The sequence below is a fragment of a genome, unplaced genomic scaffold, assembly GCF_019419815.1.
Source record: "Pyrus x bretschneideri cultivar Hongxiangsu unplaced genomic scaffold, Pyrus_bretschneideri_v1 Contig19, whole genome shotgun sequence".
Taxonomy (NCBI): Eukaryota; Viridiplantae; Streptophyta; class Magnoliopsida; order Rosales; family Rosaceae; genus Pyrus; species Pyrus x bretschneideri.
The window spans coordinates 7,390,211-7,418,098 of record NW_025999490.1 but is presented as its reverse complement, the minus strand read 5'-3'; the positions used below and the strand labels follow the sequence as shown (position 1 = coordinate 7,418,098).

The 27,888-nt window shown below is 37.0% G+C and overlaps 4 protein-coding genes and 1 pseudogene across 8 annotated transcripts; all 5 read right to left on the bottom strand.

The window, feature by feature from the left end:
* Nucleotides 1–635: 635 nt before the first annotated feature.
* LOC103963696 (myb family transcription factor PHL7) lies at nucleotides 636–4,451 on the bottom strand. 4 transcript variants are annotated; one of them, XM_048582489.1, is made up of 7 exons: nucleotides 4,201–4,451; nucleotides 3,334–3,581; nucleotides 2,622–2,698; nucleotides 2,442–2,484; nucleotides 2,242–2,299; nucleotides 1,900–1,969; nucleotides 636–1,422 (listed from the first exon to the last, which is right to left on the bottom strand). In XM_048582489.1, the coding sequence occupies exons 2-7, from the start codon at nucleotides 3,515–3,517 to the stop codon at nucleotides 877–879; spliced, it is 978 nt and encodes a 325-aa protein (XP_048438446.1). In that variant the 5' UTR covers nucleotides 3,518–3,581; nucleotides 4,201–4,451; the 3' UTR covers nucleotides 636–876. The 4 variants fall into 4 exon arrangements, with proteins under 4 accessions (XP_048438446.1, XP_048438447.1, XP_048438449.1 ...); XM_048582490.1 differs by having other exon boundaries at nucleotides 2,242–2,290; XM_048582492.1 differs by having other exon boundaries at nucleotides 2,242–2,290; nucleotides 3,359–3,581; nucleotides 4,201–4,450.
* Nucleotides 4,452–6,166: 1,715 nt separating this feature from the next.
* On the bottom strand, nucleotides 6,167–8,965 carry LOC125476396 (protein PHR1-LIKE 3-like). 2 transcript variants are annotated; one of them, XM_048582487.1, is made up of 6 exons: nucleotides 8,575–8,965; nucleotides 8,090–8,166; nucleotides 7,949–8,003; nucleotides 7,270–7,348; nucleotides 7,106–7,175; nucleotides 6,167–6,980 (listed from the first exon to the last, which is right to left on the bottom strand). In XM_048582487.1, exons 1-6 carry the CDS (start codon nucleotides 8,765–8,767, stop codon nucleotides 6,510–6,512), a joined length of 945 nt encoding a protein of 314 aa, XP_048438444.1. In that variant the 5' UTR covers nucleotides 8,768–8,965; the 3' UTR covers nucleotides 6,167–6,509. The 2 variants fall into 2 exon arrangements, with proteins under 2 accessions (XP_048438444.1, XP_048438445.1); XM_048582488.1 differs by having other exon boundaries at nucleotides 7,270–7,339; nucleotides 8,575–8,962.
* Nucleotides 8,966–9,982: 1,017 nt separating this feature from the next.
* Nucleotides 9,983–13,047, bottom strand: LOC103926516 (probable E3 ubiquitin-protein ligase EDA40). Its single transcript, XM_009354740.2, has 3 exons — nucleotides 12,471–13,047; nucleotides 12,171–12,299; nucleotides 9,983–11,549 (listed from the first exon to the last, which is right to left on the bottom strand). Exons 1-3 carry the CDS (start codon nucleotides 12,609–12,611, stop codon nucleotides 10,128–10,130), a joined length of 1,692 nt encoding a protein of 563 aa, XP_009353015.1. The 5' UTR covers nucleotides 12,612–13,047; the 3' UTR covers nucleotides 9,983–10,127.
* A 2,022-nt stretch (nucleotides 13,048–15,069) lies between these two features.
* On the bottom strand, nucleotides 15,070–17,437 carry LOC103943744 (annotated as a pseudogene).
* A 4,349-nt stretch (nucleotides 17,438–21,786) lies between these two features.
* LOC103950275 (probable galacturonosyltransferase 4) lies at nucleotides 21,787–25,905 on the bottom strand. The gene is given in 10 exon segments (XM_009364966.3): nucleotides 21,787–22,346; nucleotides 22,705–23,210; nucleotides 23,213–23,279; nucleotides 23,458–23,815; nucleotides 24,023–24,294; nucleotides 24,525–24,721; nucleotides 24,830–24,953; nucleotides 25,067–25,114; nucleotides 25,204–25,241; nucleotides 25,349–25,905. Coding segments are annotated over 10 exon segments (2,001 nt in total). The 5' UTR covers nucleotides 25,464–25,905; the 3' UTR covers nucleotides 21,787–22,070.
* Between the last annotated feature and the right edge of the window lie 1,983 nt (nucleotides 25,906–27,888).

Sequence of the window (27,888 nt, the reverse complement as noted above, 5' to 3'; positions counted from 1 at the left end):
TACCACCGACGCGGTGTCCCAGTACAGTAATTCAATACAATGTGGAGAGAAACTGTTGGCCCATAGGAGTACTAACATGAACAGGTTCACCGCCGCTGCCACCCCACGACGGTTTCTCATTCCAGATTCTGAACTCCCGCACTAACAACTGACGCCTCCAATCCTCGCAACAACTTCCCATATTATCCACAAATGTTTTCACCTGCTTCTCTTTGGATTTTGCTTTCTTATATTTACTCACATCGCCATACCAGTCCGTCTTTTACATATTGCCCTGATTTGGTCCAAAATTGTCTTGTTTGGGGTTTGCCAGGCATTGTAATTAAGATTTAGTATATTTAGGTATAACCCAATCCGTCGCAGTACTATACATGTTGAGGCCGACTCTTGGAAGTTCAAAACATTTTAGTGCTCGACTGTCTACAAAAGCACTTCTAGCACAAGTACTTTTGAGGCCGATTCTTGGAAGTTCAAAACATTTTAGTGCTCGACTGTCTACAAAAGCACTTCTAGCGCAAGTACTTTTTTTAGAGGCAATGCCAACCAAAGCCCTTAGTTCTGGTTGCAAAATTTGAATTGAAGTAACTAATGTCGGCTAAGAATATCAAAAGAAGAGGGAAATTATAAAAAGCATATAAAGAACACCTATCTGGCCACACACAAGAAGCTGTGCAGTCAATAGTACTCATATTGCAGTAGAATTACTAATTCCAACTTCACTCGATCTAAATAAGGCACAGAGTTCATACATGCGCTAGAGCTTGAACCTGATTAATGCAGCACACCTGTAATTAGTAACATTCTTTCGCTTGATTAGAGTTGAGACATATCTCCCAAGGAAACTCAGAGGCAAAATGAAAATTCTACAGTACTAAGCTACATGTCACTGCCTGCAACTTTTTCCAATTGATTTTCCTTCCGGAATGAAATCCCGGATGAGGGATGAAACTGCTCCCTGGGCAGGAAAGCTGTATGTCCTTGCTGGTAAGAAGAGTTTAAGCTCGACTCTAGTATCTGGTGTGTAAGCACCACTTCAGGATCAGAGAATGCTTCGCCTATGTTAACTCGTCGCTTCTTTGTCAACCTCTCTGCTTTTGGACTCTCAGCTGGAGAACCAGCATGACAAACTGAATCTGGAGTTAAGGGTTCACGACGAGATGAGAAAGATTCATCAATTGAAATGCTCTTGGCTGGCGCACATTCCTTGGCGGCCTTGTCTTGGAGGGGGCACTCTGAGGTCGGGGCAGGAGTTGCCGGGTCAGTCTTGTTGTCAGATTCTGGGCAATTGTCACTTGACAAACGGATTAGGTGCCCAGAGCCAGGTGCTTCTGAAAGAACTCCACTAAGTCGCTGTTGGTCTTCAATAATTTTCTTCAAGTATTTACCTTGGGCTTCTATCCGTAATTGTAGCTGTCTCTGTACCTGTTGAGCATTCATGAGTTCAGCTTATCAAACCATGCTGGCCCGAACGAACAAGACCTTTCCCCCTTCCCCTTTTATCCTCTATGCATATGCAGCAAAATTTATTGTAAGGTAGTTGGGTAGGAGGTGATTTTAACTGATCTCTTTGCTATCCAAGTTCTTGGTCATTCAATCTTCCTAAGGATTTCTGACACTATCAACATCATTTTTTGAGGGTCTACATTGCTTTAAGATAGGTGAATCAGAAATAGCTAATTTGAATTCTGAGTGGCAACCATGACTGAAAAGTATATACTTTAAGTGATATAATGCTTTGTAGCAAAGAAAAGATAAAACCATTTGCAAAATCTTTTCTTTTTTTCTCAAATTCTTCATTTCATAGACAATTTTCTGTAATATATATGCTGTTGATAAATGTAAAACCTGGTGACAATACATTAATTTTATTGGAATCTATATTCTGCATAGAAAACATGCCTCTAATTGCTCATGTAGTCGCTTCTGCACCTCCATCTGCAGCTTGAGTGCTTCTGTGATTTGCATTCCACTGTGAACAGAAACAGTACATACTTCCTCACATCAATCAGCCAAACTGATACGTCAATTTACACAAACTGATGGTTTCACATGCAATAACAAATCAGTAATATTTTATTTTGTATGGCCCATGTGCACTTATAAACAGTGAACTAGATATGAATTTCTCAATTTTAAAGTTTGACTACAGGTTCCTTTAGCATACAGGGAACCAATTGACATGGCCCATATCTTAACTGATAACATAAAGAAATACCGAGTATAATAGGCAGTTCTACTTACGATGAACCATCCAAATTGGAAAGCACATCCGCAGGTTCTTTCTTGTCAGCTTTTTTCCCTTGCATTAACATTTGAAGAGAATCACAAAAGGGTCCAAAAATTAATACATCTTTGATATGCCTTTATCACTATAGAGAACTTGCCTAATATGGAATCCGAATTCACAAATTATTAACATGAAAGGAATCAAGTTCACCTACCATCAGATGAGGAGTCTGGTAGGTATTTTGCAAGTCGATATTTCTAAGTCCATCACACAAGTGGTATTAGAGGAAACGCCATCGAGAAAGAAATGTATCCTCACCCCTTCTCACACCCGCCAAAAATAAAAAGAAAATACCAGGAAAGTTGAGCATTGGACAGAACGGATTTTTACATACCTGTAAATGGCTTTTTACATGGTATATAGTTAAACCTTGTACACCCATCACTATCAAAACACCTTTGGGCGTAGCACCTAGAAAAAGATTAAAAGGAAATAACATAAGAGTAAATAAACAATATCACTACAGAAATGGACAGATATCTCCATTGGAACTCAGAAATATGCATGTAACCTAGATCTTTGGTCATGCAAAATATCATCTTCTGATCTCAACTAAGTTCTCAAACATATTACATACGCCACATATGTAAGATCAAGTATGATTTAAACCTGGGACCAATTTTTATCCAAAGAATCATTTATGACATAACTGGAAGGTCATTATGGGTTCATGTGTTTGAATTCACTGACGAATTGTGAGCTGAAAAAAACTGTCAACAAACTAAAAGCTGTTCTTCCCTCAGTTAAATGGAAAAACAACCTCAATTTTTTCTATGGTTTCACACAACAGGAGATTGCTCAGTAGCCCAGGACAAGAACACCTATTAGATATACACGTGTCTGGTACGAGAAATAGTAAATTCCATCTTAGTTGATGAAACTACGGAAAAACACATACAAAGTTGAGTCAAGATTTCGTCCACGTAAGCACAAAACAGGGTCAAAAATTTCCTTCACAGATATCACCTTCGACTTATATACAGTTTAAATCCTGCACACCAGCAGATAAATGCGACAACCAACAGAAAAAACAAATTCCAGCTGACCAGATAAAAGTTGAGGGTGACTCACGATCTGGGCCACCAAGTTGTACCACGGCGTCAACAAAGCGTTCGTGAAGCTCGTGCGTCCAACGCAATCTCTGTTTTGAGGCGAGGTTAGGGTTGTTGAGACTGTTTCCTCCACTGACAGCATCCATTGCGTTGATGACACTGTCAAACTGTTAACCATGAACAACAAAGTTGTTGGGGACTAAGCCTGAACAAAGCCTGAACTATGAACATCCTTTATTTACCTGAAAACAAATGAAAAAGAGCACCGTAATAATTCATAATGCATAAAGTAAAGCATTAAAGAAAGAAAATGTCATGACTCGTACCAATCAAAATCTTATCTAACATATCGATCATATGAGAGAAATAATTTCATGCCAAATAAGTAGCTTGAAATTCTTGAAATGAATCATCATTTACAAAAGTGCTGTGAATTATATGTTCTTTTATGGTAAATAAGAGATAAACAGTAAAACTTGAATATCATCATGCAAAAAGGGAAGCATGGCAACCAGATTGTGGTAGGGCTATCTATCCTTCTCTCATGAGTATTCTACAACACTTAATCACAAGTACTGAAATTGAAAAATTTTAGTCTTTCGAAAGGCTGCAAGTTAAGGAGTGTAAACTGGAAAGGCAAAAAGCAGAAGACATTGCTACTGTACTGTGCAGATTTGCGAGAAAATGAAAACAAGTTGTCAACATTCAAACACAAAGTATGCATACATCCGTGAATCTACCAAATATGAATTTAGATTTGAGACAAGGAAAGCATGCTTATATTCAATTCATTCATATTTGTTTGTTTGTTGAGGAGAATTGGAGAATTGGAGAAAGAAGAGGAGAAGCGAAGAGACTTACACAACTCGGACGACGGATCTAGCCTCCTCAGTCATATTCCAATTTCCCAACTATGATCTCTCCACTCCTCTCCTCTCCTCTGCGTGGGTGTGGTAATAGTAATTCAGAAGAATTCAGAACAAGGGAGGAGGTCTGAGTTTTGGAGAAAATGGCTCTCTCTATTTCTCACAGAGACAGATGGTCTCTGGTTTCCTGGTCTCCGGTCTTCGGTCTTAAGAGAGAGAGGCAGCACCAAGAAAGTATAAAAACAGCTGAAAAAAGATTTGAGACTTTGGACCACTACCGGTTATAAATAGGTAAAAGTTAGGGGATAATATTTACCAGTGACAGAAGCAAAATAGATGTAAAATATTATAATGTAACTATAATATAAAGAGATAACAAATAAAAGATGGAGGGATAGATAATGATGTTATTGATCTTTCCTTGTTTTCAATGTATCTTTAAAGCATACGGAGCGCTCTATTTATAGAGCAACTCCAAACAAACGTATTAACTATACATTAAAATTTACAGCACACACCTTTTGACAATACGATCCTCCTTCATTTCTCAAGTCAATATCACTTTGTGTTGACATTGAAAAATCTACCAATGTTTTCAATATCATTGTGGGCACTCATTAACCCACTAGTATTTTCAACACCACCCAAGTTATATAGAGTTATTAAGCTAAGAATTATAGTATTGATTTCGAACTGTAATATACTTATAGCTTTAATCATTGAATTGAAATTTTTATTTTTTTTTAATATAAAAGGCATCACACTACGCATTGATGACAGACTAGTCATTTTTTTCATGCATTTTTGGCAGCTCATGAGGCAACTGTGTTTGGCCTTGAGGTTAAACAGTACGCCAAAGTAGAGTTGGTGGCTCCAAACACTTTACTCGCTTTCCACTAAATCAACTCCTTAGGGTTGAAAGTTCATTGAAATTGGAATATGAGACTAACTTAGAGCACCCGTCAATGACGCTAATTTCAAGAAAATTTTTGTTAAAAATAAATTCGTAAAGTCTCTTGATTTATTTCTTAGAGCTGCTATGTGCGTTTCTTGTGCTTAGTTTTGACAATAATTCTCACATAATTATCTGAAGGACCAATGCCCCACACATAATATTAAATTCAAATACTAATTTAATGAATTTTCTAGTTATATTTAATTGGATTTTTATCGTAAATGATCTCTAAATTTTACTTTTACCATCAAGATGATATCTGAAATTGAATTATTAAATTAGACTTGTGTGATTTTTTTAGTTATTAAATTATTAAACTTATTTGTAATTTTTTTTTAATTTAATTAGACTTGTGTAATCCATTTATGTGTCACATTAGCACATAACAAAAATTTTGACAAAATTGTGACGAAAATGCTACATTGATTTGGCACACGTACTTGCAGGACTATATCGATCGATTTTTAATTTCAAGGACCATTTTGATGTCGCAGGTAAATTTCAGAGACCATTTTGATGTCAATGGTCAATTTCACGGACTATTTGTAAGAAGAAAAAAAAAAAAAAAGACTTATAAGACCTATTTATGTGCCACATCATTGACGAAATTTTTAACAAAATTGTGATGGAAGGACCACATTAATTTGCGACACCTATTTTAAAGGACTATATTTATTGATTTTCAATTTCAAAGACCATCTAGATTGTGAGAGTTAATTTCAGGAACCATCTGTGATTTAAAAAAAATTACCATATTTAATTTGAAAGATATTGTATTTAAGAACGCACAAGTGGTGATAATATCGTTTGTTAAAAATAAAAAGAATGCACAAATAGTGGATTACCCTAGTGATTAAGATCTTCCTCTTCAACCTACTCTGCCACGGGTCAAATTCTCCCTCCACTTGTAGTCTAGATTTGATGAGTAATATCATTTGTAATTAAAAAAAAAACTATAATAATCCGGTATACAAAAGCTAGCATTCATTTGTTGGACAACAAAACATGCAAACATTCATTTCTTCATTCAACATTTATTGAATCTAGCAAGCTTTCCTATTCAATCCAACCCTGACACTAAACGAGGCGCTACACCACAGAATTCTCAAGTCTCAACCACAAGCATTCATAATTTAGTTTCTTTCACCCGAAACAAATATTTTGCAAATATTATATTTGCGACGCAATTCGTTGTGCATTATATTTAAGCCACTAGTATGTTGAATTTACAGTTTGGGGGTTGAGACAACTAGTTTTCACTTTCATTTCCAGCCAACCAAATGGGCAAGAAAATATTGTAACGCAGAGTGAACAAAAGGACGTCACTGTGGTCATGCTCGAATTCAGCCCTACATGCCATACCTAGCAATATCATGAGGAGGATCAATTGGGGCTACACTAATCTCTTGGGTTCTCACCTTGGCTTCGCCCCAAATTAAAGATCCATTGCCGTTGTCCAGGCTCAACATTCTTTTTTTTCCGCCACCTGGAGATCCTTCCAAGGTCAGTCCTCCAGGACTCTCATGTGACGTGAGGCAGCTTTCAGTGGAGCAATCAGCTCTCTGGGTATGGATGCAAATTGGCAGCTCTTCACCTATACCATGAACCCCAACAGCATCTGTGGATTGCGACGAGTAGAAGCCAAGCATGTCAAGGGAAGTACCTTTTAGGTTCTTATTCCCCGATTCATGGCATTTATGGCCATCTGTATCAGTAACTGAACCTCCAATGAATTGATCAGCAAGCATCTTACAAGCTCTCTCAAGCATGGCCATATATCTTCGCTCTGCATCCTGGCGAATCTGCAAGTGCTTCTCAGCCTACAATAACAAGGGCAACAAGTTCTTACTTACTGGTAGATGCTAATTTTGGCATTTAAACCATCATGAAAAAAATCTACAAAATGGGAAAATAGAAACAAGCACACACGTTTCACCTACATTACCTCAACCTGCACATGTAATTTACTTTGCACTTCCATCTGTGCTCGCAATGCCTCCTTAACTTCATAACCCCTGAAGATGACATTTTGGAAAAACCAAACATTTAATGTAAAATGACCTATTATGCATCAAAAGGTTCTGAGAAAAAAGTTGAAAACTCTCTTACTCATTCAAATCAGAAGTTGGCAAATTTGGTGAAGAATTGCCGGTAGCAGGGCTTTCTAGAAGGTAGGAAGCTGACAATCCTCATAATGATTGGCAAAACAAGTCAGACACAAAATTTAAGATTCCACTCACAAAATACATCTTTTAGAGGGATTTAAAATAGGCAGCCATAAAGTATGGTTATCTAAGAGGTAGCAAGGGTGGGAAGAAAGAGCGAGCACTTATTGTCGGGGAATAAATTGGTTGCACTACATCCTTAGAGTTTTAAGTTTTTGGGAACACAGGAACCAACAAAAAAAGGTCCCATAGTTGAAGATTGAGGGTTCAAGTATTGCTAGTGCAATCTCCCAAATTAATAACTAAATTGAGTTTTCTGTGTTGAGCTCTCTTGTATTAGAATGAGGCTGCATGTAAAAAAATTGTCAAGGCGTAAAAGAATTGTTGTCTCACAATACATACGTGGAAACTTAGTTGGCTTATCAATGTTCTTGGTTGTAAGGATAAGTTTGCTACAAGTTTTGAGGGAAGTTAAAGTTTTGTCAAGGGCCTATATGTCCACCTCCCTTATTTCATACTGTAAAGAACCTATTCCATTGCGAAAAAAACCCAACAAAACTTTAGGGAACTAAACTAGCACCAAATGTGAATGGGCTCAAAGAGAGAGTTATAAGAAAACGTACCATCCTTGGATATGTCGGCCATATCCTTGCCTGATTGCTTACCTAGTCTGTATTTCTGCAATGCAGCAAGAAACAATAAGTTGGTACAAGTGTTTGAACTTTGGTAACGCAGTGATAATTGATTTAAGTCCAAAAAGAAACCTGCAGGTGACTCTTCAAATGAAAAAGTGTGAGGCCCTTGACATTCATTGTCCGCATAATGGCCTTTGGCGTAGCTTCTGCAAATAAATTGAAGCTCTCATCATAATCCTAAACGGGTTGAAGATTCAAGGACGCGAGAGATTGGCAACGGCTAGCAGCCAACTTAGAATTTAGAAAGTAAAGCAGCTCTGATGAGCTCCATCTGATTCTAATTTGTGACTGAATTATACATACAAACATACATACATAAATACACACACAAACAGATGTAGCAGGCTACCAGCTCAAGCCTCAAATTCAATCTTTATTAATTGCTTGTTGAAACAAGCTTCAATTCAATTCAATGTTGTAATATTATAGGCATAGCCGCACAGCACAGGTAGAGAAGAATAGGTGAAAGAAAGGGATCTGAGTTCATCAATCAAAACCCTATCAAATGATAATAACAATAAGTTAAAAAGAAAAGTGGGAAACGGAAGACTGACTGGAGGAACCGCCGAGCTGAGTGACGGCATCGACAAATCGTTCGTGAAGGTCAGCTGTCCAACGAAGACGGGGTTTGGGGTCGGAAGTTAAGACAAGGCAAGGATCTCCTCCTCCTCTGTGACTGTGACCTTGCATTTGCATATCTTCCTCACCAACCATGCCTCCTCCTTCGTGCATCAGTACCGGAAACATCTTCCTCCCTATCCCTCTTCCTCCTCCGAATCCTCTCTCAAAACCCAATCTCCACAACCAGAGTTGTTTTTCTCCCCTCTTGCTTAGCTGGGACCTGGGCGTTGGTTATGGAAATGGGGAATTTTGTGGATGGTGAGAGATAAAAAGGAGAGGCAAAGGTGAAAAGATGACTACCGTACTACTTACTGCGGCTACAGTTTCACTCCTTTTAGAAATTTGTCCGTTTCTGTACTATTTCTTTTCAAATTTGCTTCCATAGAAATAGTGTGTTATTGTCTAACAAGTGTCGTGTCGCCTATTTAAAAATTTATTTAAGAAACGATTGTGACGTGGTATATTAGTAACATGAGAAAATCTATCATTATGTTACTTTAGGTTTAGGTGCCTTGTTAAGGGTGGAAAAAATTCCCGAAAATCCCGAACCGAACCGAAAAAATTCCGATCCCAAACCAAAAATTTCCCAAACCGAAATTCCCGAAATTTTCGGGATGCTATCCCGAACCAATCCCAAAATTTCGGTATGGGATTCGGGATTGGCTTCTTAATATTTCGGGAATCCCATACCAAACCGAAAATATATAATATTAATTATTATATATATTTATACATATATATATATATTATTCTTTTATAATTAATGCTAGTAGTTTCTAATTCATGCTCAGCAACCTAGAATACCCTACACCTTGCATATTTTTCATGTTCTGTTTGATATTCATGTGGATTTTATTATTGCTACTGCCATGGCTGATGATTTCAGAAAGCTTGATTCTTTTGTCTCTCAACAGATTGCAAAAAGAGTTTAATTAATTTGAATTTTGACTATGATAAAAAGAGTCAAGCATGCCAGTGTTCAATTAAATGGTAGTGTGATTCCTAGTTCATAAATGTGTTCTTGAATTATATATTTGAAGAACAATTCATAATTTCATATTTCAATTTGGGATTCCCGATTTGTCCCAAAATCCCGAAAATATTTTGGGATTCCCGAAATTTGGGATTCCCGAAATTTGGAATTCCCGAAAATTTGGTTTGGGATTGGTCTTCAAATTCCCGTCCCGAAAAATTTCGGTTTGGGATTCAGGATACTAGTTTCGGTATGGTATCCGATACCGAACCACCCCTATGCCTTGTAAACAAACAAACATACAGCCGTGCAGCTTGCGTGCGTGCTTGCGAAGTAAATTAGTAATTAGTGTTGTCCAAGTCCAGTTGTTGATAGAAATAAAATGAAACATGTGATTTGTAAGTTTGAATATAACGAAGTATTAGTGTGGTTTCTTCGTAGCAAAGTGAAGCATACAATACTACGCCCATCCATCGAGACCTAGTGTAAAATGTCAAGAATGGATTAATTGATTCAAAGCCTGTAGGCATGCAAATGCTTGGCCCATCTTCTAGCCATGTAAGCGTCATGGTAGTCCCAACTTTCTACACTACTAGTACTTGTACTAGACCTCCCGCCGATGATTGCACCACTCGTCCCTGATGCAGCACCACAAGCAAATCCTCCCCGTCCTCCTCTAACCGTTGCATTACTACCAGTACTACTCTTACCAACATCATCTCCTAGTCCTACCTTCGCCACTGCTTCCCCTGTTGTCATCTCATCACCCTCCTCAATGTAGCTATATCCCACACAAATATGTTCACACACGCCCAAGTCCACTAAGATTTTCTTTTCTTCACCTCCTCTTAGCTCTCCTATTCTCACGATCCGACTGCTTCTGCTGGCCTCCTCCCCTATTCTCATCCTCAACTCAATTTCTCTAATCATGCCGCCTAGGATTCTTCTTAGCAAATCTTCAAACTCATGCATGATATATCCATTCGAAGTGCCAAATCCAAATCCTACATGGAAGCGATGGACTGGAATCGGCACATCCATGTCCATTGCAGCATGGTAGGATCGCATTGGGCTGTCAGACAGATGCAGGATGCCACACTCTGGGTTCTTGTATGCACGATCTTCAAGTATCTTTATCCCCTTCTTGATCCCTTCCACGGGATCTGCTTGCCCCATGTAGAACAGACGATCAATAACCTGTTGGGCTGTTCGCTTTCCATAAGATGTCATGCGTCTCAAGGGGAAGACGCGAGCAGCAGCTGATGAGTAGGTAACAATGGCCAAACGATCAATTGGTCTAAGGGAAAAAACCACCAATGCCATGCACTGCTTGAGAAGCCTCAAGTGCGGCCCATTGGGGCTAGCAACCAACACCAAGTCTGTTGCTCGTTGGTTTGCTAATTTCACAGAAAGGTATGCTCTGTCTGAGAAGGCACACATAGTATAAGACTTTGGCCTGGTTGGTGATTGTAACAATGATGAGGAGCTACAGCTTAGGTGATGTGGGGGCGGATGATATGAATATGAAGTAAACAAACTAGGGGGTGCACTATGTGGGATGGGTATCAAACAGAATTGGAGACGGGGGAAACTAGAGACGTGGTCAGGCTCAATTGGGTCGTCATCATCATAGTGAGCAGAGCGCAAGAATGAGCGCCTGTGGATGCGGAAAGTGGCAATAGAGTCATCCAGGATTTGGAAGATAGGGTCAGCTCGGTTGCAAGAAGACAGGGAACCCCAAGGTGGGTTCAGATTGCGGGGCAGCTGGGTCCAATGGGCGCGGCAAATGGGGCAGGTAACACTACCATGGCGAACATTGGAGGAGATGCAGGAAAAGTGGAAAGCATGGGAGCACTGGGCCGTGAATATAGCCTGCCCTGGGCTGCTCCCCTTGCTATGGTAACTCAGAGGGTCTAGACATATTGCGCACAAACTCTGCCATAAGAATCAACAAATAAAAAGGTAAGGAGATGGACCTGGAACTAAGAAAACATAATGCCGTGACCAGCTCAAAATGATTGGAACTGCATTCTAGCCAGTCTAGGTCTGGATATTAATACGAAATTAGAATAATTGTTACTCGTGCATTGAAGAAACCAGTAGTTTTAATATGATAATGATATTTTAAGGAGGGACACGGAACTCATAAATCTGACTAAATCCTCAAACAATAGCCATCTGGTCAAAAGTTATGTAATAAGATGATAAGAGCACTGTATTAAGAGTAAGATATAATGATCTGGTGCAACAATCAAGTGCTGCTACTTATTTGGAAACCTACTTATTGTTCTTGTTTTTTTTGGCAACCTACTTATTTGTTCTTTTAACTTACAAAAAATCATTTTGGCAAGAGGCTTACAACGAAAGCTGTTCATTCGTGTCATTACTAAAAATCACAACAATTATTATGCTTAGAGTGGATTCAATCTTTGGATCGGTTATTTTGAAGATTATGCACCAAAAGTTTACCACAAAACTAGTGTAAACTCGATGAAAAATGGATTGACATGAAACTCTAAATTTGTAAGATTATCATCATTGATGAGGCAGGATCACCTTAGCAGAAGGCACATTGCTATAATTGATTGTCATTTCCGTTTCTTTTGCACCTTCTTCTTTTGCTGCTGCTGTTGCTGGTTGGACATTCGTTGGGTTTGTTGGAGACACGGCTGAAGAACCTGAGATCTGTGAAAACAAAGAAAACACAAGTGATTCTTAAAACAGGGTAATATACAATTGCAGAAGAAAACCCGAGTAAAATAAATGATAAAAACAAGGGGGGGGGGGGGGTGGGGGAGAGGGGTGGATTTGAATAATAAATAGTTGAATTGGGGTGGGAGGGGAAGTAAGAGTTACAGTGGGAGTGGTAGTGTTGGTATGATCGGAGACGATGGTCTTTCTGCGGGAGAAGGAACCACCACATGCATTTGCAGCAGCCACCGCCATTTTCTTTGCTGCTTTTCTCAGTTTTGAAGATGCGCCTCCTCCTCCTCCCATCCGTCTCTCTCTTTCTTTCACTCTCTCTCTCTCTCTCTCTCTCTCTCTCTCTTCTCTCTCTCTCTCTCTCTCTCTCTAGTAATGACAGAGAAGTCTGCCTATGGGTAATGGGTGGTGGTATCTTCTTGATTCCTCTTTCTTGTTGTTGAGATTCCCTTCCTTCAAAGTTCAACAACCTGACTGACCTGGACCTGCACAGCTGCACCTGCTTGTTGAAATTGAAAGAGCAGAGCAGACTCAGAGCAAACAGACAAGGCTTTCTGCACGCTTGAGCAAAATTTGTCCCGCATCTCGTCCAGCCTCCACTACAAAATACAAACTACTCCATCCAATTCAAATTCTAATCCTAATGGTTGATGTTCCCGTTTCTCCCATCATAAAATTAAATTATTGTCAATTTATCCCACTCGGCCGGTCCTCGCTCAACCTCCACAACCCACCCATCTATATATATATATATATATATATATATTATATACACACACATATAAATAAAATAATATATATATATATGCGCTTTATAATGATGTACTACCACTTTACCAATTAAATACTCCCACAAACGACCTTTATCATTTCTTCCCTTTTCCTTTCTACAACGCCTATTTCTCTTTATCTTTTCTTTTCTCTCGCCGGTTTATGCTTTGTGGCACAGTGGCACTGCTTGGTGTTTAAAATTAAATTAAGATATATAACTTATTAGGAATAAATGACAGAAATTGTATCTAATATTTAATTTGAAGGTAGAAGATGAAATTCCCATTATTATTAGCTTGAATAACAAGTCATAGCATTGTGTCGAATTTTCTAAGAGGAAGTAAGTTAACAATTCTTTACTCACTACACCAACATTGTTCCTCAATTTGTATCTTAACATATGCACAACATGAACATGACATTTACAAGGTTTTATTGCAAAATACATTTAAGATGTAATTCAACATGATGTATCACACATGCAACCGATTTCACATTAATCATTTCAGTTTAGAAGTAAGGCAAAGTAGTACACTCGTTAATTCACACAAGGCAAGGTAAAAACTCTAATTTGGGCTTAGTCAAACAACCCGTTTTAATATTATATCAAAATTATTGAGAGACAAGTGAATGGCGTCACTGTTAGTCAGACTGATAATTTCTTCTGACTTGCATCTTACTAAATGCATATTGTGGTATGTGTGAGAGTATCATCACAAAATATTTGGGTGCAACTAAAGAAAAAAATAAGAAAAAGCAAATTAAAGAGAAAAAGATAGGAGAGAGAGAAAAGGAGAAAAAGACATCGGACGGACCACAATTTTTGTAAAAAGAGGAGAAAGAGACCGTTGGTCTGGATTTGAATTTCAAAGCTTGGTAAAAAAGAACAAGTATGATGGCACGCGGCTACACCAAAAGTAACTGGATGGATGGGAATGGATTGGAGTTGGAGTTGGAGTTGGAGTTGGAGTTGGAGTGAACAGAAAAAAGGAAGTGGATGGGGTTGGCGCCAAAAATGTTTATCTTCCTCTTCTATTTGCATCTGCACACTGCATTCCATATTCCGTGTTCTATATTCAAAGCTATTTTACTTTAATTTGGAAATGACTAATTGAGTCAGTCAGTGAGAACTTGAGACTTGAGAGGGAGGGGAAGGGAAGAGGGAATCTCTCCCTTTTTTGTGAGAGACATGCCAAATTACAAATGCCCCCCATGGCCCATTGGAAAGCCTTCTCTTGCTCTTCTTTCTTGCACATGAAAAGAAGCAAAAGGCCAATTTAAAGGTTGCTGTTGTCCTCCTCCTCCACCTCCTCTCAGTGTCCTCACCAGCTTCGCTATTTGCTAAGTATAATACTTGAGTATTCACTAGTGAATGCTCAATTTTAACAATATGTCACACATGTTTTATTGTTTTAAAAAATTAATGGACCTGTTATTTATTTTTCTTCAGTTAAAAATAAATAAAAAAACACGTGACATTTTTTTTTAGACCAAATCAAAAGGTGAGTACTCAATTATTATTCATTTGCTAACGCTACCCTACCCCGCAACCTTGTATCTGACCCGATCAATTCCATTTGTCCTATCAAAATTTGATTATTTAAATTTTAAACTAATTAATTAGGAGAGAGACGGACGGCACGACATCTAGGTCATCTAATTTCATTTTTGTCTCTCTTTTTGTCTATATAGTTACATATGTCTCAATACTTATCATTGTTGCCAAGAAATGAGCAAAATGATTTACTAGATTTGAAAAATATCTCCCCGATACAGTAGCAATTGGCAGGTGAAGACTCTTTTCGAAGTATTTGTTTTATAACCCCATGATTTGAACAAATTAAGACAGAAAATCCAATCTCAAACCTTCAACTCTCTTCGACATTTCTCACCTCAATTTGTTAACAAACCGTTCGTATTGTAGCTCACACAGATGCAGAATAACTATTTTAGTTTTCAAATAAAAGTTGTTTGATAGTCGTTTAGCAAATGTTTTTCAGTTTTCCTTTTATAGCAAATAAGTCACCTAATTGAGTTGAAATTTCATTGGGACAAGTTTGGGAGAGGGGATCACCATGTGACTCAGGTCTGGGAGCAAATAACATAGCAACCTTCATATTCATATGAATTGTTGAATGTTATTAGTCACTCATTATTATCTACAAGAAAGAAAGATACGATCGACTTCCGGCCCCTTTGAGTATCCCATCTCCAATATTTGTGGTAGCAGTCCACAAATCTGAGCAACCTGAGGATGACATCTATCCCCAGCAAAGAAAGTATGAGTCCTGCCCTTAACTTCTATTTGACTAAAGCCCCAAACTTGCTTCATTTTCCTCTCCTTCGTCTTCTTTCTGGAGCAAATTCCTCCCACTTCCCATGTGCAGCATACATGTTAGCTAAGACTAACACGCCCCAGAGCTGGTTGGCTCTAACTCCACCAGCCGCTTTCCTATGCAATTTGCCATTGTAGCGTCTCCACGCAACCTATATGCACCGAGCAATGCCCCTAGAACAGCAGCATCCTGCTTGCAAGCTGGCATTCTGCATACCACCTGTGCAGCCTCATCCACTAATCCTGCTCAGCCTAAAATGTTGACAATGCAGGAATAGTGTTGTGCATTTGGTTTCAAACCATAAGCTCGATTATTGAATTGAAAAACCCTTTACCTATTGGACAAGACCAGCATGACATGTACAAGTAGATAAGACTCCAACAAATGTAATACCATCTGGCTTGGCTCCGGATCTCAGCATCTGCACAAACACCTGCAATGCATGGTGACCATATCCATGGTTTGAGAATGCCAATATCATTGCAGCCCATGATACCGCATCCTTATTATCCCCAAGATGCTCAAACACATGCCTAGCAGAGGTAACATCTCCATTTCTGGCATACATATCAATAAGAACATTCGCAACTAATGTGTTGCTCAACTCCATGACATATGACCAGTAGATGAGCTTCCATGAGCTCCATCATCCCCTCACATGAGCGCAATACGCTAGTCATGATTGTTCCATTAGGCCTAAAGCAAAACTGAAGCATGAAAATTAGGTGCTTTTAAGGCTTCCTCTTTGGTTCCGCTTTTGGCATGCATAACCACCAATCATCACATTCCAAGTGACGATATTTCTTTCCCGCATCAAACAGAAAAGCTCACTAGCTTCTGCCACGAGTCCCTCGTCCACATATGTGATCAAAGCATTCCAAGCAACTACATCTTTATTTGGCATGCGATCAAAGAACTCCCTTGCAAGTCTAGCCATTTTGTTTTGTGCTAGACCTGTAACCATAGTTGTCCAAGACATGGTGTTCCTATGAGGCATTGAATTGGAGAGTTCAATGGCTTCGCTTACTCTGTTGGCATTAAGATAACCTGAGACCATGATGTTCCAAGAGTATACGTTGGGTATGGCATATTATTGAAAAGATGGTGTGCTTCATCTAAATGATTTTGACATAGCCATGAATCATTGCAAATCGAGCAACAAGACTAGGCGTGGGTATCATCTGAAAGAGGGTCTTTGCGTCGGGAAGATGGTGGTTGTCCAAGTAAACAGTGATCATGGAAGCATAAGGAAAGCGTCTGGTTGAGGCATATGGTCGAACAGATTCCTTGCTTGTTTGACTTGGCCACAGCGGCCTAGAGCTAATATCTCACGGTTGAAGCACTTTGAAAGTAATTGGTTGATTTCGAGAGTGGCTGGCGACAGTGTTGAAGCGTTATTGACGGCGAGAAACTTCAGAAAACGAAGAATGGCAAGATGATGATTATTATTAACTGGCATTCTCTGCGTCTATCAGTTAGTCGTTGATCGGTTCATGAAAATGAAAATCAACAAAAACATGATCGGCATTCTTCGGGATGACGATGAGATGATTAATTTCACAAGTTCGCTAATTTGCTATGTTATCTCTCAAAGGAAATCGAGGTCTGCTCCTAAACCCTTTTTTTTTTTTTTTTTTTTCACAACTAGATTAAATTATTCAATGTTATAAGAGAGAAGATCGTGGGTATCAAATCTACGCTCTAATGCATAAACATTATTGTTTTTCGTCATTATTGAAATAAAGCGTCATTTGCTAAAAATAGGGCCCTGCCTACCAAGTGCCAAGTTATGGGGTTTGGGCTATGAAAATAGTTGAGGTTCAATCATAAAACTAATTCGCTATAAAGAGAGTAATACAACCGTCTTATAAGCTCTTACAAGATTTATCCTTTCACCAAATGCGAGACTCTTTTATCTTCACATTCTCACATGCCCCTCGCGTGTAGTCAATTTTCAAGTCAAATACATGGAAAACACGAATTAGGTGACGTTGAGCATGTGTGGGGGTTGGGCTTTACATGTGGGCCAACATTTTCTGATACAATGAAGAAAGTTGAGGTTCTACCATAAAACTAATTGGCAATATGAGAAATAGCACAACTTACTTTTAAGCCCATGCAATGTCCGTTTGGGTTCATACATAGGATAACTTGTTATGATACTATAAAGAAAATTGAGGTTCCATTATAAAATCAATTGACAACATAGGAAGTAGTCCAACTTCTTATAAGCTCATATAAAATCTATCGACATGAATACATTCTCAACATTCTTGACTTACATGCATTTTTCATTTTTCTGATTTTATTTTGAACAGCGACAGTCCAACAGTTCAATCCATGGTGTTATTTTGATTAGAAATAGTGCAGTCCACTCCACTCAAATTTACATTAGCAGTATGATAACAGTACAAAATCCAATATGCCTACAGTAGCCAATTTTCTTCTCACAAAAGAGTCAAAACCAATGGTAAAGATCGAATGGAATCAAATTGATAGGGAAACTTGTTTATTTCGTATGGGAGGGAATGAGAAATTTGTTGGGTGTGGGGTGGTAGAGCCAGAGGTGGTAGCCAGGAGGGACCAGGACGTTCACGGTCGATCCACCACAACAGACCATGTGATCAATCACGATCACTATTCTGTTATGTCTTAGTATTTCAACACAGCATGTCATTCCACCACGATGAATCGATCGATCCAATCCATCCATCGATCCCTTCATCCATCTATCTATTCATTCATCAATCCCTCAATTATTAGTAAAAAGATAGCCACGAAACCAACCACTCACCTCTCTTTAGTTAACTTGACATGTTATATACACATTACTTGTCACATCATTTGAAAAACTAATATTTTTTTAGAGAAAATTAGAATCATATGCTTTATTTTAGACTTTTTTAGATTAAACATTTGTTACTTTTCAACTTTATATTAAAGTGTTTTCACTTTTGATTAAACCCTATATTGCAGATATATTCTTAATTTAAGTGTTTTTCAAATTCATTCTTATGTCAAAAATGCAATCAATAATATTAATTTATTTATTTCTATTTTTATGGAAACCCACCCTTCCTAAATTTAAGAATTCAATTATATATCTAAATTATTTGTAACTTTTTTTATACTAAGGGGATGGAGAGTTCGACAAAGCCACACAATGGGCAACCTAATTTGGTATCGAATTCACCATTCATGAGATTCCAACCTAAGATCTCTCACTTTCAAGTAAAGAGGAATACCATCAGACCGTAGTAATGAGTGGCAAAAATTTTCAATTTTTTTTTTTTTTTAACAAATGATTTTATCTACACTAAGGGGAGGAAGCCTCAAATAGGCTAGCAATAATGTAGTTCAAATTTGCCGCGAGAATCAAACTTAAGATCTGTCACATCCCCGCCCGGGGTGGATCACTTCCCGGGCCCACTCCACCACAGTAGCACGATATTGTCCGCTTTGGGACCCAACCACGCCCTCACGGTTTTGTTTCTGGGAACTCACACGAGAACTTCCCGATGGGTCACCCATCCTGGGAATGCTCTCGCGCACTACTCGCTTAACTTCGGAGTTCCCATGGAACCCGAAGCCAGTGAGCTCCCAAAAGGCCTCGTGCTAGGTAGGGATGAGAATATACATATAAGGATCACTCCCATGGGCGATGTGGGATGTCACAAGATCTCTCGATTACAAGTGAAAAAGAATACTACTTGACCTAATTGGCTAAATTATTTGTAACTTTGTTTTATACAAAAATTGTCTGTAACTTTTTTCTTCATTACTGCAACTATTGTCGTTAATGGTTATTTCCCATTCTTCATTTTCATCTCTAGAAATTCAAGTATATCAATTGAAATGTATCATTGCTCTTTGTATCAACATAATTTATTCTCAAATTGAAACGTACCTATGCTAAATTAAAACGTATTCATACCGGATTAAAATGTATGCTTACTAAACTAAATTGAAATATACACATGCCGACCTGAAATGTGCCCATACCAAATTGAAACATACTGATATGTTTTAGAGTTACACATAACTTGCTGTTAGCTATTTACATACCAAAATTATGATAGTATAAACATACTAGTAACTCGGTGCGTATCTAAATAAAAAAATATTAAAATACTAATTTGTACACAAATTTAGATTATCTAACGTAACAGTAATGTAACAATAACGTACCAGCAATGTACCAAAATATTGGTACACTATTTTTTAATTTATTTAGACAAGAAAAAAAAATATATATATATTTGTTATAAATAGGCAAAAGTTAGAGAAATAACATTTGCTAAAGACAAGAGCGAAGCGGGTACAAAATATCACACTATAACTTTAGTAGCTATAACACAAATGATGACAGATAAAGAGAGGGAGGGAGATATACTGATATTATTTCTTTGATTCTTTCTTTCGTAATGTGTGTTTTGATAACACACGGATCACTCTATTTATAGACCTACTTCCATAAGAACATCCAAAAATGATAAGATGGCTACTTTTGACAATATTACAAATATATCACTATCCTTTTCACCTTTTTCCAAATGCATGTGGGTATACTAATGCATATGGGATGTGGGCATACACCATACAGTTTTTACAACAATATCAGGTATGTAACATCATTTGGAGTACATTGATACGTCTAAAATATCACCGTTAGGAGTACATTTGCACACATAATTCAACCTTATTTTTTCATATTATAGAATTTTTTTTTTCTTTTGAAATATATTGAATTAATGAGACACAAATTAATAATATCTTCTTTTACAAGATTTTAGGAATTTGTTATATATTGAATATAATTAGTAAATTAATTATAATAACAATTTGTGTAATTTAAAATAATTTGTAAATTAATTAAAATTGTATAAAAGTAGTTTGATAAAATCTCTAAAACCTTAGACCATCTCTAAAGGAGATGCCAAATATGTCAAATAAGATTAAAAGACATTCAAGTGTTGTCCCATGGATATGCCATATATGATGTGGCATGTGAGTCATTTGACTCCTTACTTTCTAGCTGCCTTTTTTTTATAGCAAACAAAGAAGGAATCAAATATATTTAATTTTTTAATGCATGGATCCCATTAACAACCAATAAAATAAAAACTAAAACTAATTTTGATATTTTTTTAATAGTTAATATCACTCTAGGCCTAATAAAATAATAAAATAAATATTTGACACATCCATTGGAAAAGAAGAAGATTTAGCACTTGTATTCAATTTGCCACATCAGCCATCAAATAAAATTTTGACATACTATATTTGACATATCATTTGGAGATGCTTTTAGATGTTTGGTCTAAATAATTCAACCCAAGCGTCTAGATGAAAAAACCCCTAATTTTTATTTATTTTAATGGATGACAATAAATAAAGTCCTATTAAAGGAATATGCAATAAGCTTCTTAGACCATCTCTAATTATTGGGTTAAAATCTAAAATTTCTAACCTAAAAAAAATTTAGGTTTATCCTGAAACATTTTGCTGCTCTAACATTTTTGGGTTAAATTTTTAGCATGAGATTATTAAAGAATAAATTTGGGACAATTTTTTCTTAAAGCAACTTTTTGAAGAAAAAAAAATTATGTAGACTACCCAATTTAATTTTATGAACATTTTAACTTAAAAATATTTAGATTCCAATAAAAATTGAAAAATCACTAAACCAACATCATGAAACTCATAAAACTCATAAAATACTATGAAATAATTTTTTTTAGTTATTTTAGTCGTGAGATTCAAATTTGGACCATTAGATCTTTTTTTTTTATTGAATTTGATCATATTAAACTAAAAAAAATACACATATGTAATAAGTCAGCCCATTAACTCATGGAAAATTCTGACCTAAATTTCCCCAAAAGAAAAAGAGTTTTTGGTCTATGGGTTAGAACAAGTTAGGATAATTTTAGGGTCAAAACTCATACTTGCCCCAGTCCTGGCCAGTGGGCTTCAGACATCACTAAATTTGGCCTAAATCCTCGCCAGAATTTGGCTTTTTTTTTTTTTTTTTGAAGTTTTTACACATTAACCCCATTTTAGCACAAGGGTTGGAATAAAATTGGGGAATAGGGGGGATAGAAAAGAAATTTTGAGACTTAATCCGAGAGTTGGAGTTGGTATTGGAATCTAAAATTTGATTCTTACTTCAAGAGTTAGAGTAGGTCTTATAATATGAATATTTGTTCATTAAAAAAAAAAAAAAACATCATACGAATATCAGCAATGGGATAAGCAAACAAGTTTCCCTGCTCGATCTACTTGATTGATTCTCTATATATATATGCACTATGCAGCAGCACAACCACACAAAAAAAAAAAAAAAAAAAAAAAAAAAAAACTGCTATTAATATGGTGATGCTGATTCCTGAAAAGATGAATAATTTACAAGTACATGTGACTTCACCAGAAATGTATTCGTACACAACATGAAATACATAGTTAGGAACAAATGAAACCGATAAAGGGAAAAGAAAAATCAAAATGTATACAGAAAGAATATAACCTTAAAGCTGTTCCTTTAGAACCAAAAATAAATAAATAATCCTACCGAGAAAGAAAGGCAAACCTGTGGCATTTTATAGCAAATTGCCCAAAACACTTCAAAATTACCACAAGAGCCATTCTATGGATTGATGTTGCACTCTCGCATGTACGTATGATCATAGTCAACAAATTTTGCCCAGTAATTTCGGTATTTCGGTATGCCTATCTCAAGCCACGGTTTCATGTTGCCATTGTAGTGTATTACAGCTGCTCCATCAATTTCCTTCTGGTTAACACTAGGGTTATAACCAAGGCCCAGCACGTGCCAGGAGCGGTCCAGTGGGTATGTGCGTTTCCAAAACGTTATGAGACCAGGTGGTAGCGTTCACAATTTCCACAGTTGTCTATCATGATTCTGTGCACAAAAACTTCGTTCAGACTAGGAAACAATTTAATTCAAGTCACTAAAGTATAGCTCTCATCAGAGAATGCTGGAAGGGGGCAACAAGCAAGACGTCTTAGAGGTTTGACAATATTGGTCTGATTAATGCTAATCCATTCTTAGAGCTCCAAATCTCTGTGTGAATAGAGATGTTATCCTAACATTTTACACGACCATCCGTCGATTGATGCCTATGGTGCTCTGACAATCAGCTCAAGATTCAAAAACTTTATTGCACATTTATATTAAAATGCTAACGAAAGTTAAATAGTCAAGTCAATCATTTCATATTTCCCAAAAAAAAAAAAAAATCTGAAACCATTTTTCTTACCAGCTTCTGCCATCCGTGGTACACTTCTGTGATGTTTTGCTTCTTCCATTCCTCCAAATCAAATATATTCATACCATATGCCCATCCACAAGCATGGGCATCAAAATTCTTTGAGATTAGAGGATTTGAAAAGTTAAGATACCGATCAAAGCGATGGAAGCTTTCTCCACAACTCTCCACAGCACCATTAACATTTCCCTTCAAGTCAAGGGACCATAAAGCAGTAAGGTCCTTTTTTACAACTACGTCATCATCCAAGAATAGAACTTTGTTGAGCTTCGGGAAGATCTCTGGAAGGTAAAAGCGGAGATGGTTCAGGATAGACAAGTACTTCGGGTTTTGGAACTTCAAATTTGAATCAGAATTGGTCCGATGAGTCCTAAAGTAATAATCTATCATGGATGCAGAACCCAACTGCTTCATAACTGGACTGTAGCTTGTATTCAACCATGAAAATTCTTCAGTGTTTTGAACCTGAATAGTGGCCTGGCCCGGTGAATTTACCAAAACCACATTCTCATAGCAGCATAATTGAGCCTGTCAGTGATAATGTGGAAAACATGGTTTGCAGGGTCCTGTCAATGTTCCAAGCAGGGTAGTCAGGTAAAGATGTCAACCAAAAGAATAGGTCCTGACATGGACAATAGATTCTTGATTGGTAGACTAGGGTTCTTTTTACTTAATCGTTCTTTATAATTTTCTTTCACTTGCAATCGGGACAACTGAAAAAACATGAGAATCTCTCTACATCACCTTAGCATGGGTGACAGTTGAGTTTACAACAACCGCTGCAGCCAATACATTGTCCGAGAATAATGAATAATGGTACATCCGGGAATCTTCTAATTTCTCTTGATTGGGAAACTTCTGCTGAGAAGAATTTAAGGTATAGTACTCAGTGGTAAGGCGCAATGGAAGACAGTGAAGTCCCTTTGGAAGTGTTTTTGCGGTTAATTGCATCAAGAACATAGCCTGCTTCTTGTGCACCCGGAGTTGCTCTTCCATTGAATGGAGCATAGCCCGAAGCTTTTTCACCATAGCAGCGCAGTTGTCTTGAATCTGCTTTCCTTTAGTCAATGTCTGTTCCATTGCCTTCAACTTGTCGTAGGCGCTGTATTAGTAGCAATAATTGTTACGGAATCAATTTAAAAAAAACAAAGAAAAGGGAGTTTTAGGTGGAAATAGAAATATAGAAAGATAAAATGTTACATTTTAAACAGGGAACTAATAAGGATATCAACAAATATATTCATGAACAAAAAGGAACGACAAACTTGGGCCAGGTAGCAGTGCTACTTTCTTTTAAGAGAAGACATACTTCCTTGGGAGATCAGAATCCTTGCTTGCATCCCCAAGTGTTTTTTGAACTTCTTTTATCCGCAGCCGAATCTCCCTTGTGAAATGGGGGTTGTTTCTTGTGGCTGGAAGAGAGAGGTAAACCTTTGCCCTGATAAGCTGGTCTTTAAGATGTCGTACCTGTCCATTTGGGATGGCCGTTTCATCATTTTGTTTTGCAGTCATAGTTTTTGTGGGTCTTCTTCGATCAACCTTGCTGGAGGTTTGAGTGGATTGTTGCTCAGGTTTTGTTTCCTAAAAGAAGAAGCAGAGCCACGAAAGAAGAGAGAAACAAGAAGCATGAATCAATCTCTTATCTAATTGCAAGAAGGAAGGAAATTCTAAAACAAGTTAGTACAAAAAAATGGATTCTATTTATTGCATAAACATTCGCATTTGGCAATTAGAAGTTTGAAAAAGGACAAGCATTTCTAATAGTGAGCCAGGAATAGCATTGGTCTAAAGGGAAATGGAAGAATCCATACCCTAGTCCGAGAGGCATCATCGATATTTTGCTCAGAAGCTCCTATTTTGGCATCGGACTCGGACAGAAACTGATTTCCTTGCTCAAGTGTTTTAGTGACCTGTCTGATCGGGTCATATGTTTGAGACAGATCCGGGTCAGTGGTGGTAGATAACATTCTAGCTGATACATGCTCCATGGAGTCGACTAACCGCCCATCTAAGAAGTAAATGGAGATCCTCTAATTAAAAAGAAGAAATCACAGAAATAAAAAAAGGGGGCAGGCAGGCAGGCACTCAGTTGAGGAGTAAAATAAATGATGATAACCTTGATGTGGATGAGAGTGATTGGGGTGGGCGGAGGTCCCCTTTGCCCCTGGTAATGAATCAGTGGAGTTGTCGGAATATACGACTCCTACTGGTTCTTTAGGCCTTGTGGTTGTGGATGACTCCTATGCTCAAGAAACAAAAAGCACAAATAAAGATCCGAAAGTTGAGTCCTTCATTTGTGTGTGAATGCGTGTGGTGCTAGAAAAGGAAGAAGGGAATGTAATTAGAGATAAACCTGAGGAAGCAGATTTAGATGGGCAGTAGTATGAGCCGCATTTGCAGGCTGTGAAGAAATTTCAAAAATTCAAAGACATTAACTCAACCAACAAGAAAGAGGTCATCGAGAACGAAAACAAAAAGGAAACAACTTACAAAGGCTGTAACATCTTCAACGAAATCGTCGTCTCCAGCTGCAGAGAAAGGAAAAGGAGCAGCATTGGGAGTTAGGGATTATTTAATTTTAAAAAGAACAAAGGGATTAGAAGAAGAAGAAGAAGTTGTTAGATGACAGACTTACAGGAGGAGGAGGAAGGGGCCTGGATGGAGATGGAGGCAAGGCGATCAGTGTAAAGAGTAATGGGAGCAATAACCGTTACAAACAACATGACCATCACCATATTCCTCACCATCATCTTTTCTTTTCTAAAAATAAAAAAGAAATGGAAGTCACCGACACGACACCCAGAGGCACTGAGGCACTCGCAGGTGGGAGATTTTTGGGGCAAACAGCCGTCGCAGCTCTTCTTAATGCAGAGGTGGTAGTGGTTTCTCCTTCTCCTCTGGTGGTGGATTGAATGATAGATTTGATTATCCTTCCTTTGACTTCGATCCCTCTCTCGCCGATCTCCCTCAAAAAGTAAAGGTAGAGGAATAAAATAAATTTAAGTCGTCGTCGTCTAAGTTCTAACACAAACAAATAACAAGCAGAGAGCAAATGATAAACGGACGGACAGTCACTCGACTCGCTCTCTTTCCCTTCCTACAACTTACAGTTACAACTCAAAACTTATAACAAAACGGAAAGATATGAAAATGAGAAGTTCAGACGGCAGAGAGACAAAAAAAAGTCGAAACATTTAGAAAAATAATTAAAATTCGAATTATATATAGAATTGTAGTCGTCTTTTTTAAAGTTAGGATAATTATAATAAAAAGTACTAATATATTTAAATTTTCACTTTTATATTAACTTTTAGCTATAGCTAGTTTAAACTTGGAAATGTGAATATAATTCTATATAGATTTTCATAAATTTCAACAAAATCGGCGGGTCCTCTCTTCATAAATAAAGGGGCAGTTTGATCGCGGTCCAAAAAATTCACCTGCTTTCCAATTGGGTCTAATTTTATTTGATTTTTTATTACACCTATTTTGCCCCTTGAAAATAAAAAATATTTAAATTCTTTATTTTTGAATTTAAAAAATTTTAAATTTGAATATTCAAATACCTTTATCTACCCATTTTCTAATTAAAAACATTTTAAAAACACATTACAACCAATCTTATAAGTTTATCAAAAATTAAAAGAAAAGTTGTCGGGGTAGATAAAAAATTTGTGATGTAGGTAGATAATATTAATTAATCTATGGTATAGGTAGACTATGAATAAAAACCCATCATATAGATAGATAACACAAAATAATATGTGATATAGATAGACTAATGAGCAAAAACATATCGTATAGGTAGATAAAATACAATTAATCTATAACACAGGTAAAATAAACAAAATATACAAATAGATTCATTACAAAAATATATAATACAAGTAGATAAACAAAATATACAACATCTATCTTGCGGTTCTGTATTTTGAAGATGGGCTATGGACACGAGTTTTCCTCTACATAATCTTGTGTGATGTTATCGATTTCCACATAACTAGGATCTTCTTTGTTCTGGTTATAGAAAGGGTGAAACTTTTTTTTCTTTTTTTTTGGCTCGTTCTAGTTTCTATATGCTAGATCCTAACAGTGTACATTTTATAAATCTTGACAACCACTATACTTGAATTTCATAAGGCGAATGAGTTGATTTAGTATCCTTGATGTTGACTCGGATCCATCTGCCTGGTTTGGAATTTGTTCAGCCTGAAGTTACCGGTTGTTTCAGTGTTGACAAGTTTTATTGTTTCTGATTTTAGAGTAGTTGAATCTCTGTTACGTTAGGCTTGGCCTTTTCATTCCTTTTGAATTGAGACATTCTTATTGAGCAAGATGTTGGTTTCAATTTCCTTTTGCATGTGGGCTGGTTTCAATTTCCTTATGCATGTGGGCTATGGCTGTTTAATCTATCTTGGGAAGAGAATATTTTTCTGGAAATTTTAAAACTTGAAAGAAAAGACTGAACAAGAAGGAAGGGATCGGAGAACGCAACACAAATTGTATATAAGAGTTATGGAAGAAGAGATATACTTTAAAACTAATTCTACAAGTAGGGGATTATTTAAAGATAAATAATTAATTTCATAATACAAGTAAATCTAGAATTAAACGATAATGTTAATAGAGGGGTAATTTTGACAAAAAAATGAAAATAAAATGACGTGGACAATGAATCACTGAACTTAAATTAATAATTAAATAAAATTGAATTATATCTAGTAATTACTTACAAATTTGAACTTATTTCAAGTTTCTTCATAAATAAAACAAAAATAGTTATAATAGATGGATGGAATATTGATGATAGACAGAAGCCCACTTATTACAAATATAGAATAAATACCACTTGGTTTTGCAATATTACACTTTCACCATGAGATCTTGTACGCTTTTGCGTTTTTGGCCAAGTTAGCAAAGAATCTTCTATTATATATTAAAGCCAACAATGTGATGAACAGTGTGCATGTTCACAAAAAGATTGGGATCATGCGCTTCGACAAAAATAATTTGACCAAAATGCCCCTACGCCAAAAAAATCAAAACAGCAAAAATGAATGCATAATATAATACAAGGGTAATTTTGTAAATTTACTTTTAAATAATACCCTGCCTCTTTCTTCCACATCGTTTCATTTGTTCCTCCTCCTCGGTTTCTACCTTTCTATCCACCAC